General features: G+C 44.9%; 1 protein-coding gene across 1 annotated transcript in view; it reads left to right on the top strand.

The window, feature by feature from the left end:
* The window catches only part of DNAH10 (dynein axonemal heavy chain 10), a 189,967-nt gene that overhangs the window by 17,023 nt on the left and 155,273 nt on the right, over positions 1-17,671 (top strand). Inside the window, 7 exon segments of the mRNA XM_017888965.1 lie at positions 2,376-2,595; positions 4,456-4,613; positions 5,297-5,527; positions 7,098-7,288; positions 9,183-9,381; positions 11,629-11,823; positions 16,133-16,303. Of these exon segments, the coding sequence (XP_017744454.1) occupies positions 2,376-2,595; positions 4,456-4,613; positions 5,297-5,527; positions 7,098-7,288; positions 9,183-9,381; positions 11,629-11,823; positions 16,133-16,303 (1,365 nt within the window).

Genomic DNA, 17,671 nt, shown 5'->3' with positions numbered 1-17,671 from the left:
TATATATTCAAATGCACGAGTTAAAAATTTTTTTTGAGACGGAGTTCTTACTCCATTGCCCAGGCTATAGTGCAATAGCACAATCACATCTCACTGCAGCCTTAAACTCCCAGGTTCACGGGATCCACCCATCTCAGCCTTCAGAGTAGCTGGGTCCATAGGTGCGCACCACTAAGACTGTCTATTTTTTTTTTTTTTTGAGGTGAAGTCTCGCTCTGTCGCACAGGCTGGAGTGCAGTGGTATGATCTCAGCTTACTGCAACCTCTGCCTCCCGGATTCATGACATTCTCCTGCCTCAGTCTCCCGAGTAGCTGGGACTAGAGGCACCCGCCACCACACCTGGCTAATTTTTTGTATTTTTAGTAGAGATGGGGTTTCACTGTGTTAGCCAGGATGCTCTTGATCTCCTGACCTCGTGATCCACCCACCTCAGCCTCCCAAAGTGCTGGGATTATAGGTGTGAGCCACTGCACCCGGCCTAACTTTTTTTTTTTTTAATTGTAGAGATGGGGTCTCCCTATGTTGCCCCGGCTGTTCTCAAACTCCTGGGCTCAAGAGATTTTCCCGCCTTGGCCTCTCAAAGTGCTGGGATTATAGGCATATAAGCTACCATGCCCAGCCTTTCAAATCCAATGAATTTATAATGATCTTTAGAAGTCCTGATGGATCACTTCTGGAGGATGATAGGGAACCACTGTACTATTTCGAAAATTGGGCAAACAAAGGCATTTATGTTGCCTTCCCCATATGAAATGTACGAGATCATCTAGTAGTAGCTGTGAGAGGCATCTCTATATCAGCATCTCAGCTAATAAACAGACATTTTAGAACATTTCAGTTTTGGAACCCCCACTTGATTAATGGACCTGGGGGTGGGAGGAGAGAGAGACAGAGAGAGAAAGAGGGAGAGAGAGAAAGAGAGAGAGAGAGAGAGAGAGAGAGAAACAAAACCCAAACCAAGAATTTGTTTCCTGATGGAAGAAACACCAGTCATATTTTGGTCAAGTCTTTGGTCCCAGCTGCCAATGTGCAGGAAATACACATCATGGAGGAAGTCTGGCTGCACAGTGAGTGTGTCGTCAGCAACGTTTGGATTGGTCAGCTCTACTAAGCCAACATTCTGGGTTCTTCAGTATATTGCAGGAAATACATATAGATTCAAAGATTCTTAAAGGAGGTATCAAAATTTTAGGAAATAATAGGCAAAACTAAAAAACAAAAACAAAATTCAGTCAACCAACCAACTCAATCAACCCACAGGCATTTATAGATCACTTTTATGTGGTGGGGCTAAGTTGTTTGCTAATTGTATTCCAGTGACTTCATAAATGTGTGCTTCTGTCTCTAGCTACATTTCAAAGAAACGATGTCCTCAAGAACTTAATTTACAAGAATAAGATGGTCCTGAGCTGATGGTTTAACACACAGTTTCTTACCTCCCTGTGCCAGTTTCCCCTCCCTCCCTCCTTTCTTTCTCTCTCTCTCTCTCTTTCTTTCTGAGACAGGGTCTTGCTCTATCGCCCAGGTTGGAGTGTAGTGGTGCGATCTCGGCTCACTGCAAACTGCCACCTCCTGGTTCAAGCAATTCTCCTGTCTCAGCCTCTCGAGTAGCTTGGACCACAGGTGTGCACCACCACACCCAGCTAATTTTTGTATTTTTAGTAGAGATGGGGTTTTACCATGTTGGCCAGGCTGGCCTTGAACTCCTGATCTCAAGTGATCCACCAGCCTCGGCCTCCCAAAGTGCTGGGATTATGGGCATGAGCCACTGCAGCCAGCCCCCTGTGCCACAGTTTGTAACTTCTCAGTTACTGGTGGTATACTGGTGGTATACAGAAATAACAGTACTGTTTTTGGGGCAGTCGTGTCAGGCCTGGTTAAAATTGGTGCCCTTGGATCACTTTGTCAAATGTAATCTCTCTGTCTTTAGGTCTGCACTCCAGGTTTGAGTGCTTTTCACTTTGCACGTTTGTATCTCAATATAAAAGAATATTCAGGCCAGGCACAGGGGTCACGCCTGTAATCCTAGCACTTTGGGAGGCCAAGGCGGGTGGATCATGATGTCAGGAGATCGAGACCAGCCTGGCCAAGATGGTGAAACCCTGTCTCTACTAAAAATACAAAAATTAGCTGGGTGTGGTGGCGCGTGCCTGTAATCCCAGCTACTCGGGAGACGGAGGCAGAAGAATTGCTTGCACTGGGGAGGTGGAGGTTGCAGTGAGCCAAGATTGCGCCACGGCACTCCAGCCTGGTGACAGAGCGAGTCTCTGTTTCAGAAAAAGAAAAAAAGAATATTCAAAACCAGAGGCAATTTAAATACATGAATTATTGAAAATGACATCATATGATGTATTTCATAAAATTGGCATTTCAGGTTTTTTTGCCAGCATTGTCCTTCAATCAGCACAGGACAAGTACAACTGTGGGAGTTACATCTGGAGAAGGCTTTGATTCCTCTGAGTACGAATCAGACCTGCCGCCCATGCCTGGGGAGGCAGTAGAATATCACAGTATTCAATTAATACGGGATGAATTTCTAATGAATGTGCAGAAATTTGCAAGTAATATTCAAAGAACCATGCAGCAACTTGAAGGTAAGTTTTCATTTTCCTCCTTTTTAGTTAAGAATGATTAATTTACTGTAGTTGGGATTACAGGTGCATGCCACCATGCCTGGCTAACTTTTACAACTTTTTTTTTTTTTTTTTTTTTATAAAGGTGGGGTCTCAGTTTGTTGCTCAGGCTGGCAAAAATAATTTTAGCACAGGATTTTTTTTTTTTTTTTTCTTTTTTGAGACGGAGTCTCACTCTGTTGCCCAGGCTGGAATGCAGTGGTGAGATCTCGGCTCACTGCAACCTCCACCCCCCCGGGTTCAAGGGATTCTCCTGCCTTGGCCTCCCTAGGAGCTGGGATTTACAGGCACGCACCACCACACCCAGCTTGATTTTGTATTTTTTAATAGAGACGGGGGGTTACCACTGTTTTGCCAGGCTGGTCTTAAACTCCTGACTTCAAATGATCCCACCTGCCTCGGCCTCAGAGTACTGGATACAGGATGTGAGCCGCTTCCCGCCTAGCACTACGATTTTGAATACATTTTCTTCATGTTTTCTCAGTAAGTCAACATCCATTGATAAGAAACTGGAATGTTCTTTCCTAATTTTTCTCCCCCCCCCTTATTACATGGCTTTTAAGACCATCTGGTTATCCCTTAGGTTTGATTGTTAGGATTGGACGGGTCTGTGTGTGGCTACCTTTTGCATCTCATTTTTTAAACCACTCAGTGGGTCGTTTTCCAGTCCAATAGACTGAAAAATGTCTCTTGCATTCTTCCTCCACCTATTTGTTTCTTCTTGCCTGAAATCCTGCTGGATGCTATGTCTGGAGATTGACTATTTCTTATCTTTTTTCTCTTTTATTTCTCATCCTTTCCTGTCCTTTGTATCTCTCTTCCTGAGTGTCTTCAACTTCTATTTTTCACCCAACATTTGATTGCCAGTCATAATCAGCTATTATTATTTTTAATTTTTAAGATCTCTGTATTCCCGTCTGATTGTATTTTTTTTTTTCCATAGCATCCTTTTCTTGTTTGATTCATGCCATATGTCTCAAATCTCTGAGAAAACTTAGTTGGGCTTTCCTTTTGGAAAATGTTCTCCTTTTGCTCCTGCCCTGCCGCTTCCCTCCCCTCCCCTGCGCCCTCCCTCCCCCGCCCTCCCCTTCCCCTTTTCTCTTTCTTTTGTTTTCTTTCCTTTCTTTTTTCTTTTCTTCTTTTTTTTTTTGACAAGGTCTCACTCTGCCACCCAGGCTGGAGTGCAGTGGCACAAACATAGCTCACTGCAGTCTCAACCTTCTGGGAACTCAGGCAATCCTCCCACCTCAGCTTCCCAAGTAGCTGGGATTACAGGCGCACACCACCGTGCCCAGGTAATTTTTGTATTTTTAGTAGAGAGGGGGTTTTGCCACATTGGCCAGGCTGGTCTCGAACTCCTGACCGCAAGTGATCTTCCTGCCTTGGTCTCTCAAAGTGCTGAGATTACAGGTGCGAGCCATCATGCCTGGCCTGTTCTCCTTTTCTTTACATTATCTCAGTTTCCCCTGATGTCATTTTTCCCCTGATTTATCTTTGACTGACTGTTTCAGGCTAGTGGTTATAATATCTGCTGGTTCTTTGTTCAAGTTTTAAAAAATCGAAGTCACTAGGTTGTAAACTCAGGAACATCTTAAATAACTAAGTCATTCTGATCAAGCTTAACGCTGGAACAATTATCTAAAATATTTGAATTACATTCTAATGAAAGAGAATGAGATACAGACATTATCAGGACAGGGGATGCATCAGATCTTATTATACTGATGAAGCTTGAGAGAAGACCCAGCCGGTGAACTTGAATGTTTTCTTTGTAATCATTTTCCTGAACGAGTGACTGACTGATCGCTTTTATTTTCCTAGGTGAGATCAAGTTAGAAATGCCAACCATCAGTGTGGAGGGAGAGGTGTCCGACCTGGCAGCTGACCCGGAAACTGTTGACATCTTGGAGCAGTGTGTGATAAACTGGCTGAATCAGATATCCATAGCGGTTGAGGGCCAACTGAAGAAGACACCTCAGGTAGTTTGTGTAGGGCTTTCAGGGAGCCCCGATCCAGGTCATGCTTACCATGCTGGGAAAGAGCCCAGAGTCTGGGGTCTGCATCATCTGGCATCTTTTCTTACTGTTTTATGATTTCCTTAAGCCATCAAAATAAACACACCCAAAATATCATTTCTGAGCTTTCTGATGTTAATGTGCTACCAGGTTACTGCCTGGATTGATAAAGATAACACTTTAGATCAGTCAGGAAGCTTGGGCTGCCCAAAACAGGAAACCCAACTCAGTGTGATCAACTAAGAAAGCAAATTCCTTGGCTCACATGATGGAAAAGTCCAGAGGTAGGGTTACCTTCAGGTCCAGTTTGATCAGGGCTCTGGCTATGTTTCTCTCTAAATCTCTCAGTTCCAGACTCCTTTCTAGGGGCTGGGGAGCTTCATTCCTTAGGCTGGCTTCCTTGCAGCAGTTTCTGGCCTCACATCTGTACACCTCATTGTCTGGAGAAAGGCAGAGGGTGTTTCTAGCATTCCCAGCTGGAGCCTGGAGATTCACTCTGATTGGACCACCCTGGGTCAAGAGCCCACCCCTGAAGACCCTGAAGGATTGGAACAGTTGGACAGAAAGGAACGGATGCTGAGAAACCACCAAAGTGTCCGCTCCACACTAATGATGAGAGTTCTTTGTGTGTTCATTTCACCTCTCAGGGTAAAGGCCCTCTGGCTGAAATTGAATTCTGGAGGGAAAGAAATGCAACCTTAAGTGCTCTGCATGAACAAACAAAGCTTCCAATAGTCAGAAAAGTCTTGGATGTGATCAAGGAATCCGACTCCATGCTTGTGGCTAACCTGCAGCCAGTGTTCACCGAGTTATTCAAGCTCCACACGGAGGCCTCAGACAATGTACGCTTTCTCTCCACCGTGGAGCGTTATTTCAAGGTACACTGGGTGTGCTGCGCTTTGCAGTCAGCTCTGTCAAAGGGATTTCCTATGATTTAATTTCCCTTTTAAAAATGTTCAGCATTTGGCCAGGAGAAGTGGCTCACGCCTGTAATCCCAGCACTTTAGGAGGCTGAGGTGGGCAGATCGCTTGAGCTCAGGAGTTTGAGACCAGCCTGGCCAACATGGTGAAACCCTGTCTCTCCAAAAAATACAAAAATTAGCTAGGTATGGTGGTGTGCACCTGTAGTTCCAGCTACTTAGGAGGCTGAGGTAGAAGGATTGCTTGAGCCTGGGAGATGGAGGTTGCAGTGAGCCAAGATTGCGCCACTACACTCCAGCCTGGGCAACATAGTAAGACTCTGTCTCAGAAAAAACCTCAGCATTTCAAAACTGTGATAAAATAGACATGACATGATATTATCATTTTAACCACTACTAGGCATACAGTTCAGTGGCACTAAATACATACACAATGCTGTGTGTCCATTACACTATTTCCAAAACAGTTTCATCTTCCCAAACTGGAATTCTGTGTCCATTAAACACTAACTCCCCCTTCTTCCTTACCCTAAGTTCCTGGTAACTTCTGTTCTCCTTTCTGTGTTTGTAAATCTGACTACTCTAGGGACTTCATATAAGGGGGGTCATGCAGGACTGATCCTGTGTGCAGTGTCTTTCATTCAGCATCATGTTTTCAAGGTTCACCTGTGTTGTAGCTTGGAGCGTGTTAGTGTTAGTGCTTCATTCCTTTCTATGGCAGAATCATATTTCATAGCATGGATAGACTACATTTTGTTCTCTCTTCATCAGTTGGTGAGCATTTGAGTTGTTTCTGCATTTTGGCTATTATGAAGAATGCTGCTACGAACATTCTTGTACAAGGATTTGTGTGGATGTATGTTTTTAATTATTCATGTATTATGCATAGGAGTGGAATAGCTGGGTCATATGATAACTGTTTAACCTTCTGAGGAATTTCTAGACTGTTTTCCAAAGTGGTTGTCCCATTTTACATTCTCAAGAGCAATACGCGAAGGTTCTGGTTTTTCCATATCTTCACCACCACTTGTTATTGTCTTTCTGATAATAGCCATTGTGGTTTAATTTGCATTTCTTTAACAACTAGTGAGACTGAACAACTTTTTAGGTACTTAATGTGCTTCTTGTCAATTTCATATTGTTGGTGAAATGTCTGTTTTAATCTTTTGCCCATTATTTATTTGAGTTATTATTATAAGAGATTAAAAAAAGTCTGCTCACCTGGGCAACATGATGCAACCCTATCTCTACAAAAATAAAAATAAAAAATTAGCTGGTGTAGTGGTGCATGCCTGCATTCCCAGCTTACTTGGGAGGCTGAGGTGGGAAGATCACTTGAGTCTGGAGGGGAGTTGAGGCTGCAGTAAGCCATGATTGTGCCATTGCACACCAGCCTGGACACCAGGCTTGGTCTCAAAAAAAAGAAAAAAAAAACAAGAGTGAAACTTCTTGCATGCTTACTGTTTTATGAAACTATTTGGACCCCAAGGCTAAGGGCTCTTGTGTGGCTCTCTCCTCTCTTGGTCAGAACATAACGCATGGGTCTGGCTTCCACGTGGTCCTGGACACCATCCCCGCCATGATGAGTGCCCTGAGGATGGTGTGGATCATCTCCCGGCACTACAACAAAGACGAGAGGATGATTCCGCTCATGGAGCGCATCGCCTGGGAAATCGCTGAGAGAGTCTGTCGAGTGGTCAACCTGCGGACTTTGTTCAAGTAAGAAGCCATAGCATTCATTTTTTAGTTTTGTTTTCACTTTTAACTTTTTAGAACTTAAACAGCTCTATTGAGCTATAATTCACATATAATTCTCTCACTTAAAATGTACAATTCACTGGCTCCTATGGCCAGGCGCAGTGGTGCATGCCTGTAATCCCAGCACTTTGAGGGGGTCAAGGTGGGCAGATTGCTTGAGGCCAGAAGTTTGAGACCAGCCTGGCCAACATGGTGAAACCCCATCTCTACTAAAAATTCAAAACTTAGCCGGGTGTGGTGGCGCACACCTGTAATCCCAGCTTCATAGGAGTCTGAAGCATGAGAATTACTTGAACCTGGGAGGCGGAGGTTGCAGTGAGTGGAGATCACACCATTACATTCCAGCCTGGGTGACACAGCGAGACTCTGTCTCAAAAAAAAAGGTACAATTCACTGGCTTTTAGTATATTTGCAGAATTGTGCAGCCATAACCACTACCAATGTTAGAACATTTTCTTCATCCCTCAAAAGAAAACATGTGCCTTTTAGCAGTCACTCCCCACCTCTCCCTAATTGCCCTAGTCCTGGGAACCATACAGCGTGGGGTCTTTTGCATATGAATGGAATCAGACACTCCATGACTTTTATGTCTGCCTTCTTTCACTTAGCATCATGTTTTAAAGGTTCATCCACATTGTAGCATGGATCAATGCTTCATTCCTTTTTATGGCTAAATCATATTTCATTGTATGGAGATATATTTCGTTTCATGTACATTTATGTGTGTGTGTGTACACACACATATACATATATATCTATATGAAATTTTGTTTTAACTGCAAGGTTCTTCCCCAGTTGTACCTGGAGAGACTGAGGCTGAGGTGGAACCACCTTTGAGGGTGTAGGGATGATGGAGGATGCTAAGGGAGACAGATAACTTTTTTCACTTTCTTAAAAAGTATCTATATAGATGAGACCAGGCGCGGTAGCTCACGCCTGTAATTCCAGCATTTTGGGAGGCCAAGGTGGGTGGATCACTTGAAGTCAGGAGTTCAAGACCAGCCTGGCCAACATGGTGAAATCCTGTCTCAACTGAAAGTACAAAAAATTAGCTGGGTGTGCTAGTGGGCGCCTGTCATCCCAACCACTCAGGAGGCTGAGGCAGGAGAATCGCTTGAACCCAGGAGGTGGCGGCTGCGGTGAGCCAAGCTTGTGCCTATGTCTATATCTATATCTATCTCATCATCTAGAGATCTATCTAGATAGATAGATCTATCAGGATGTCTATGTAGATCTGTCTATATGTTTCTAGATAAATATCTATATTTACCTCTATCCATACAGATAGGTATCTATATCTCTATCCATCTATACAGATAGGTATCCATGTCTATGTATATGTATTTATATAGATAGCATATAAATGGAATCAGACACTGTGTGACTCTTTATTATCTATAGATAGATATCTATATCTATATGTATCCATATCTATATATATAGACCGATCTCTATCTACCTGTATAGCTAGATCTCCATTTATATCTATCTGCATAGGTGAATTAGTTACCCAAAGGGAGGCATTGTCCTGCGCCCTGTTGCAGCTGCCGCTGTCGACCTCTGGCCTGGGGCCAAGGCCGCCTGCCCCTTCTGGTGTAGGGAGCGAGGTCACCAGGTGGCTCCGGCCCTGCACGCTGGCTGGCGGCTGCCGCGGGAACCTCGCAGCGTGGGACTCCTGCCCTTGCACATGGGGCAGGGCAGCCTCTCGCCTGCTCCACCTTTTCCGATGAGGCTGTGAACCCGGTGGGGGGCGCCCGTGTCAGAGTTTCCCGGGACACTGGCTCCCCAGCTGGGTAGCGCAGCTGGGACCCGGAGCTCCACCCTCCTCCCATCACGGCATCTCTTGGCTTCGCAGAGAAAATCGAGCGAGTGCCCAAAACAAAACCTTGGACGCCAGGAACACCCTCAAGCTGTGGAAAAAGGCCTATTTTGACACCCGGGCCAAGATAGAGGCTTCGGGGAGGGAAGCTCGGTGGGAGTTTGACCGGAAGCGGCTGTTCGAGAGGACGGATTACATGGCCACCATCTGCCAGGACCTCTCCGACATTCTGCAGGTAGGGGCTGGGCGAAGGCCGGCAGAATTTGCCCCATGGAAGGCAGTTGGCGTTTGACAGTGGCCCTCTCCATGTCAGGTAGGAGCTGGGCGTCAGAAAGGGCCTGGCAGGGAGAAGCCCTTCAAAGAAAGAACAAACGGAATATACTAGAATGGAGCAGAATGGAGCAGAATGGACCAGAGTACACCAGAGCTTTGCAACTTTTTGTTGCTTTCCCTGACATTCCTCCCTACCCCTGCTTTTTGGCTTTCCTTTGACCTTTTTTTTTTTTTTTTTTTTTGAGACGGAGTCTCGCTCTGTTGCCCAGGCTGGAGTGCAGTGGCCGGATCTCAGCTCACTGCAAGCTCCGCCTCCCGGGTTCCTGCCATTCTCCTGCCTCAGCCTCCCGAGTAGCTGGGACTACAGGCGCCCGCCACCTCGCCCAGCTAGTTTTTTTTGTATTTTTTAGTAGAGATGGGGTTTCACCGTGTTAGCCAGGATGGTCTCGATCTCCTGACCTCGTGATCCGCCCGTCTCGGCCTCCCAAAGTGCTGGGATTACAGGCTTGAGCCACCGCGCCCGGCCTCCTTTGACCTTTCTGGCCACTCCTTCTCCCTGTCTTTTGCAAAACTCCCCTCCTCTGTCTTCTCCTTAAATGTTGGAACCCCTCGGAGGCCAGTCTGAGACCTCTCTTCACTCTCTCCCTAAGCCAGGGCCAGTCTTCCCGGAACTCCATGAATGGACAGAGTGCCGAGTGGCCAACTGAATTAGCCACGGCCCTTGTCTCCGGAAGGTTCACCCACCCCTTCATTCTAAATACATTCATGGAGAACTCAGTGTGTTCTGGGCACTCAGATGTCTTGCTGCTAGAGGAACCACAGTGAGTGCAAAGCAGGGCCGGCTGTGGTGTGGTAGCGCCCCGCACTAGAGGGAAGTGATGCCCTGTGCTCAGGGGCAGGAAAAGAAATGCTGTAAAAAGAATTCAGGTAGGCTAGGCATGATGCATGATGGCTCACACCTGTAATCCCAGCACTTTGTGAGGCTGGGGTGGGAGGATCCCTTGAACCCAGGAATTTGGGACCAGCCTGGGCAACATAGCAAGACCCTGTCTATAAAAAATACAAAAATTAGCCAGGTGTGGTGGTGCACACCTGTAGTCATAGGTACTCAGGAGACTGAGGTGGGATGTTGGCTTGAGCCTGAGAGGTTGAGGCTGCAGTGAGCTGTGGTCACGCCAGTGTACACCAGCCTGGGCAACAGAGTGAGACCTTGCTTCAAAAAAAAAAAAAAACAAAACAAAACATAAGGCTTTTTTTGGCTGGGTGCAGTGGCTCACACCTATAATCCCAGCACTTTGGGAGGCTGAGGTGGGTGGATCACAAGGTCAGGAGTTCAAGACCAGCCTGACCAACATGGTGAAACCTCGTTGGTCTATGAAAAATACAAAATTATGAAAAATACAAAAATTAGCTGGGTGTGGTGGCGGGCGCCTGTAATCCCAGCTACTTGGGAGGCTGAGGCAGGAGAATTGCTTGAACCCGGGAGGCAGAGGTTGCAGTGAGCTATGCCACTGCACTCCAGCCTGGGCGACAGAGCGAAACTTTGCCTCAAAACAAAAACAAAAACAATTTAACCCCTATGTGGAATCACTGTAGCTAGTGTGTGCATGGGTATTTCGTTGTTACCAGAACAGTGGAAACGCTGCACAGAACTACCTCAGTGGTTTATCATCTCACCTCTTTTTTTTTTTTTGTGAGACAGAGTCTCGCTCTGTCACCCAGGCTGGAGTGCAGTGGCGCGATCTCGGCTCACTGCAAGCTCTGCCTTCTAGGGTGAAGTGATTCTCCTGCCTCAGCCTCCTGAGTAGCCGGGATTACAGGCGTGCACCACCACTCCTGACTAATTTTTGCATTTTTAGTATGGACGGGGTTTGCCAGGCTGGTCTTGAACTCCTGGCCTCAACTGAAATGCCCACCTCAGCCTCCCTGAAGCACTTTCCACTGCAAATGCAAAGGCCCTGAGGCAGAAAGGGACATGGCCTTGGAGGAAGGCATGGGTGGCTGCAATGCGGGGAGGAACAGGCAGGCGCAGACCCGGATCTATCCTATGTGCCTTGGGCATAGTACTGAAGGGCTTAGTCAGGGAGGAGGTTACTGTGTGACATGATTCTTGCCCCAAGGTCAATCTAGATATGCTATCCATTTGTTGTTCTAATATTCACAGGAAAACCCGTATGTAATCTCCTCATTGTTCCATTTGATTGGACAGGTTTTGGAGGAATTTTATAACATATTTGGTCCAGAACTAAAGGCAGTGACGGGGGACCCCAAACGCATTGACGATGTCCTGTGCAGGGTGGACGGCCTAGTCACCCCCATGGAAAACCTGACCTTTGACCCCTTCAGCATCAAGTCCTCTCAGTTCTGGAAATATGTGATGGATGAATTCAAGATTGAAGTTCTGGCAAGTGACACATCCATTGAGTCCATCTGGGGAATGGACACCGTGTTTTCTCTGTGTTAAATTTGTTGGGTTATTTGGTGATGCTTAGAGTCTTTTTTTTTTTTTTTAAGTCACAAGTAATACCTGCTTATTAATTGTAAAAAACAAAACAATACAGAAGTGCATAAGGTAAAAATGAACATCCCTCAATCTTCTTTGTCCCCACACCGATTCTCCATATGGGATAAGTTTAAGTTGAGCTAGACACAGTAGCATTTCTACAGTTTGTTTTGTCCAATACAAGTTCACCTATCTAGGAGTGAAGTTAGGTGAACTTCACTACAAACCAGATATGGCAAGAGAATCACAAAGCACCCTGTGAGGTTTTGCGAATTGTGTTTTATCAGAAGGCTGAGGGCATGGAGAGCCAATTGGAAACAACCTTTGGGATTGGGGAAGCTTTGGACGGGGGAAATGAGGATGAGGAAGGAGGCTGAGACAGCGGAGGGGGTTTCAAGTGGGAGGAACAGTGTAAATGAAGGTGACAGACCTGAGAAAAACAGGAACTGTCCGAGGCAGAGCCAACAGAGGGGTTTGGCGTAACACATATGGGTAGTAGAGGGAAATCAAGCTAGAAAGGTGGGTTGGGTGAATAATTGGTGATGAACAAAGAGGACTGGAGTGAGGAAGGAGACTTACTTCAGTAGGCAATAGGGCACCGTAGAAGGTGGTTGACCAAGGAATGATATAGCCAGAATTATAGGTCAGATGTAGCAGCTCATGCCTGTCATGCCAGCACTTTGGGAGGCCGAGGAGAGAGGATTGCTTGAACCCAGGAGTTTGAGACCAGCCTGGGCAACCTAGTGAGACACCCGTCTCTACAAAAAAACTTAAAAAAAAAATTAGCCAGGCATGGTGGCTCCTTCCTGTAGTCCTAGCTACTCAGGAGCTGAGGTGGGAGGATCCCTTGAACCTGGGAGGTTGAGGTTGCAGTGAGCTGGCTGAGATCACACCACTGTACTGTAGCCTGGGGGACAGAGTAAGATTCTGTCTCAAAAAAAAAAAAAAAGTGAAAAAAACAAAATTAAGGTTTATACTTCAGGAAGATTTTTCTGGCTACAGCATAGGCTGCTTTGGGCTAGGGAAAAACAGAGAGTGGGGAGATGATATAGGAGGTGATAATCTGAGGTGCTGGGGAGGCAGAGTCCAGCAGAGAGAGGCTGCAGCTGAGAATCAGATTTCACTTCCCACAGCATGAAGAGTGACCCATTGTGCTCACCTTTTCAGTCTCATATAGGAAGCATGATTAGGAGCATCCCTATTTATGTCTTACACAGTTGTTTTTATAACCTCACAGCATCTTTTTATATGGAAAACCCTAGACAGTTCTACTTGGTTATATAGACATTGCCATGTTAACTGTATCGAATTTTATCAGCTGCTACTTTTTTTTTTTTGAGATGGAGTCTCGCTCTGTCGCCCAGGCTGGAGTACAGTGGCAAAATCTCGGCTCACTGCAAACTCCGCCTCCTGGGTTCACACCATTCTCCTGCCTCAGCCTCCCATGTAGCTGGGACTACAGGTGCCCGCCACCACTCCTGGCTAATTTTTTGTATTTTTGGTAGAGATGGGGTTTCACCGTGTTAGCCAGGATGGTCTCGATCTCCTGACCTTGTGATCCGCCCGTCTCGGCCTCCCAAAGTGATGTGATTACAGGCGTGAGCCACCGCCCCCGGCCTATCAGCTGCTATTTTAAGTGTTATTTGCTTTTTCAGTTGAAGCTTTTTTGATTTTCTTTTATTATCTTTTATTTTTTAGAGACAGGGTCTTGCTCTGTTGCTCAGGCTAGAGTGCAGTGGTGTAATCCTGGCTTACTGCAGCCTCAACTTTCTGGGCTCAAGTGATCCTTCCACCTCAGCCTCCCAAGTAGTTGGGACCGCAAGCATGTGTCTGGCTAATTTCTAAAATTTTTAAATGGAGATGAGGTCTCACTATGTTGCCCAGGTTGGTCTTTAACTCCTGGCCTCAAGTGATCCTCCTGCCTCAGCCTCCCAAATAAATTGGACTTTTCATCAAAGTCACTTAATCACGTGATACTAAAGAATTCATAATAAGAAAAAGCAGCCCATGCTTAACTCCTTCTTCATTCTTGCTGTCATTTTCCACAATTTTAGATGTTTCTTTTGTTGTTAACCCCCATTTTTTTTAAGAACAAGCCGATGTGGTTATTTCCTGATTTATTAATTTAGGCTTCTGTTAACTTCTCAGAGTAGATACAGGCTGGACTCTCCCGTTCCTAATCCCATTTGCCTCTTTGTCATCTAACACAATTTCTTCATAACTTTTAGTTAAATTAATGGCTAGTGTTTACTCATTATGTCTGTGTAAATATTGTTCACTGCTGAGCTGGGAAGTCCATCAAAACTACAATAACTTTCTTGGCCAACCCTTCAACTTTCCTGGAGTTAATAATTGCTTTTGTTTTTTATTCGCCTGGTTATTTATGTACCCATTGTTAATTTTTTCCAACTTCTTTAATATCTCTGTCACATACCTATCAACAGTAGGCTCTAAATACTTAAAATATATCAGTGCCATTATTTACCTAGAGGCCTTCCTCCCAGAGCTCACTGTCCTCCTACTCTAGTCTAGCTTGTTCTCTTTCTTTTTTTCTTTCTTTTCTTTTCCCTTCCCTTCCCTTCCCTTCCCTTCCCTTCCCTTCCCTCCTTCCTTCTTTCCTTCTTTCCTTCCTTCTCTCTCTCTCTTTCTTTCTTTCTTTCTTTCTGTCTTTCTTTCTTTCTTTCTCTCTCTCTCTCTCTCTCTCTCTCTCTCTCTCTCTTTTCTTTCTTTCGTTCTTTTCTTGACAGAGTTTCGCTCTTGTTGCCCAGGCTGGAGTGTAATGGCGACATCTTGGCTCACTGCTACCTCTGCCTCCAAAGTTCAAGTGATTCTCTTGCCTCAGCCTTCTGAGTAGCTGGGATTACAGGTGCATGCCACCATACCCAGCTACTTTTTGTGTTTTTTAGTAGAGACAGGGTTTCACCATGTTGGCCAGGCTAGTCTTGAACTTCTGACCTGAAGTGATCCACCCACCCCGGCCTCCCAAAGTGCTGGGATTACAGGCATGAGCCACCACACCCGGCCAGCTTGTTTACTTTTTAAGCCTGTTATAAAGCAGTCTAGGACCCTAAGACTTCCTATCTTCTCTCATCTGTGTTGGATTTTCTATTTTCTAGATCTCACCTCTTCCTCTTTCCTGTTTACTCCTTCATTTTGCTGGAGCACATTTAGTAGCTTCCTAAGTAAGGTTTCATGAGACATATATTTTTTGAGTCTTGTATGTATGAATTCTGAAATAACAGGTATAGAATTCAAAGTTGAAAATAACTTTTCTTTAGAAATTTGAAGTTTTTTCATTGATTTCTAGCTTCCAATATTAGAAGTCTGATGTTATTCTTGAGTTAATTTTTCTAGAACTAACCTTCCACTCTTTTATAGAATGGAGTGAGAATGGGAGGGATTGAGGCTGCAGAGTGGCCTGACTGTGCAGGGTGAGAAAGGGATTCCCTGTTTGCCCCTCACCTTCATGCACACTGACCCCCTTCCTGGGGCCCAGTGCCTCCAAATGTTAAGCCTTCTGGAGTTTGTCTTCAAGGAATAAACAGGGACTCACTTGCGCCCCCTATTTTCAGCATTAGGTTGTAACTACCTGCCTTAGTTTCTTTCTTTCTTTCTTTTTTTTTTTGGGAGGGAGTCTCGCTCTGTCACCCAGACTGGAGTGCAGGGGCGCAATCTCAGCTCACTGCAAACTCTGCCTCCTGTGTTCATGCCATTCTCCTGCCTCAGCCTCCCAAGTAGCTGGGACTACAGGTGCCCGCCACCACACCTGGCTAATTTTTTGTATTTTTGTATTTTGTGTTTACTAGAGACGGGTTTTCACTGTATTAGCCAGGATGATCTGGATCTCCTGACTTTATGATCTGCCTGCCTCGGCCTTCCAAAGTACTGGGATTAGAGGTGTGAGCCCCTGCACCCCGCCCTGCCTTACTTAAAATTCCTGAACTCTCTCCTCTGTTGTGTTCTCTCCTGTATGTTTTGTTTATATGAGTTAATACTTTAAAAAATTCCTTTACCTTTCAACTGGTTGGGGAGTGAGATCAGGAAATCAACATAACCAATCTGCCACTTTAAATTGGATACCAGCTTCCATTCATGTGCCATAGAAATCTGTCCCAAGCCACTGAGTTTTTTTTTCTCTCATTTCTTGCCACTTTATTTTGGCAGGATAATTACAGGGGCATGAAGGTTGTTTTCTTGATTTTTTTTGCAGGTTATTGAGAAAGAAGCAAAACATTTTATTGATGAATCTTTTAAGACGCTTCGATCCGCTGAAGCAGCATTTGACATGCTTTTAAAATTTAAGCACATTCGTTCACGGGAGGCTGTTAATCGACAAATGATGATGAAATTTAATGATATTCTTGCACAGTACTGTAAAGAGGTAATTGAAAAATCGATAGCTGCCATAGCATTAAAGATACACTTGGCAAAATGTGAACAATTGAATTCCACTGTTATCTGTCTTTCCCATCTGAATTCAGAGAAACTAGAATTTCCCCAAATTAGCATGTTACATAATACAGGTAACCCAGACAAAGTGGGTTTGTTTATTTAGTAGAAAAATTCAATAAGAATTAAGTATATTATGATTTACTCACATTGTGGTGGGCCCTGTGTGGGTTAGTAATAATCCTGGTAATAATATTAATCATAGTTAACCATGTCCAAGGATCGTATATGTATTTATAATTAACTCGGAACAATTTACCTGGTGCTTGCATATCTCAAGTATGGTGTTAGGCACAGAGATAGAGAGATGAACAAAACACGGATTCTGCCTTTAAAGAAGTCAGTATCTAGTTGGGGAAATAGACCAAAAAATGCTTATAATCTGCTGGGCACAGTGACTCATGCCTGTAATCCTAGCACTCTGGAAGGCCGAGGCTGGTGGATTGCTTGAGTTCAGGAGTTGGAGACCAGCCTGGGCAACATAGCAAACTCTATTTCTACAAAAAATACAAAAATTATCCTGGTGTGGTGGCGTATGCCTGTGGTCTCAGCTACTTGGGAGGCAGAGGTGGGAGGGTCACCTGGGCCAAGGGAGGTCAAGGCTGCAAGTGAGCCATGATCTTGCCACTGTACTCCAGCCTGGGCAACAGAGTGAAGCCCTGTCTTAAAAAAAAATGCTGGCCAGCTGCAGTGGCTCATGCCTGTAATCTCAGCACTTGGGGAGGCCGAGGCAGGTGGATCACTTGAGGTCAGGAGTTCAAGACCAGCCTGGCCAACGTGGTGAAACCCCCTCTACTAAAATACAAAATTAGCCAGGCATGGTGGTGGTGCCTGTAATCCCAGCTACTCAGGAGGCTGAGGCAGGAGAATCACTTGAACCTGGGAGGTGGAGGTTGCAGTGAGCCGAGATTGCGCCATTGCATTCCAGCCTGGGTGACAAGAGCGAAACTTTGTCTCGAAAAGAAAAAAAAACAAAAAAAAAGAAAAAAATGCTTATAATCTTATTTAGAAGACAAAATGAGAATATTTGGAATGATTAGATGAGCATAAGGTAGTATAAAAAAAGGCCTAAGGTGGTCTCCTGATGTCTTAGTTTCTTTTTATTTATCTATTTATTTATTTATTTATTTTTATTATACTTTAAGTTCTAGGGTACATGTGCATAACGTGCAGGTTTGTTACATATGTATACTTATGCCATGTTGGTGTGCTGCACCCATCAACTCGTCAGCACCCATAAAGTCATCATTTATATCATGTATAACTCCCCAATGCAATTCTTCCCCCCTCCCCCCTCCCC

The sequence above is a fragment of the Rhinopithecus bieti genome, unplaced genomic scaffold (genome assembly GCF_001698545.2).
Source record: "Rhinopithecus bieti isolate Rb0 unplaced genomic scaffold, ASM169854v2 scaffold_574, whole genome shotgun sequence".
NCBI classification, from domain to species: domain Eukaryota; kingdom Metazoa; phylum Chordata; class Mammalia; order Primates; family Cercopithecidae; genus Rhinopithecus; species Rhinopithecus bieti.
Note: the sequence above shows the minus strand (reverse complement) of the source record. Positions and strands in the feature narration are given on the sequence as shown.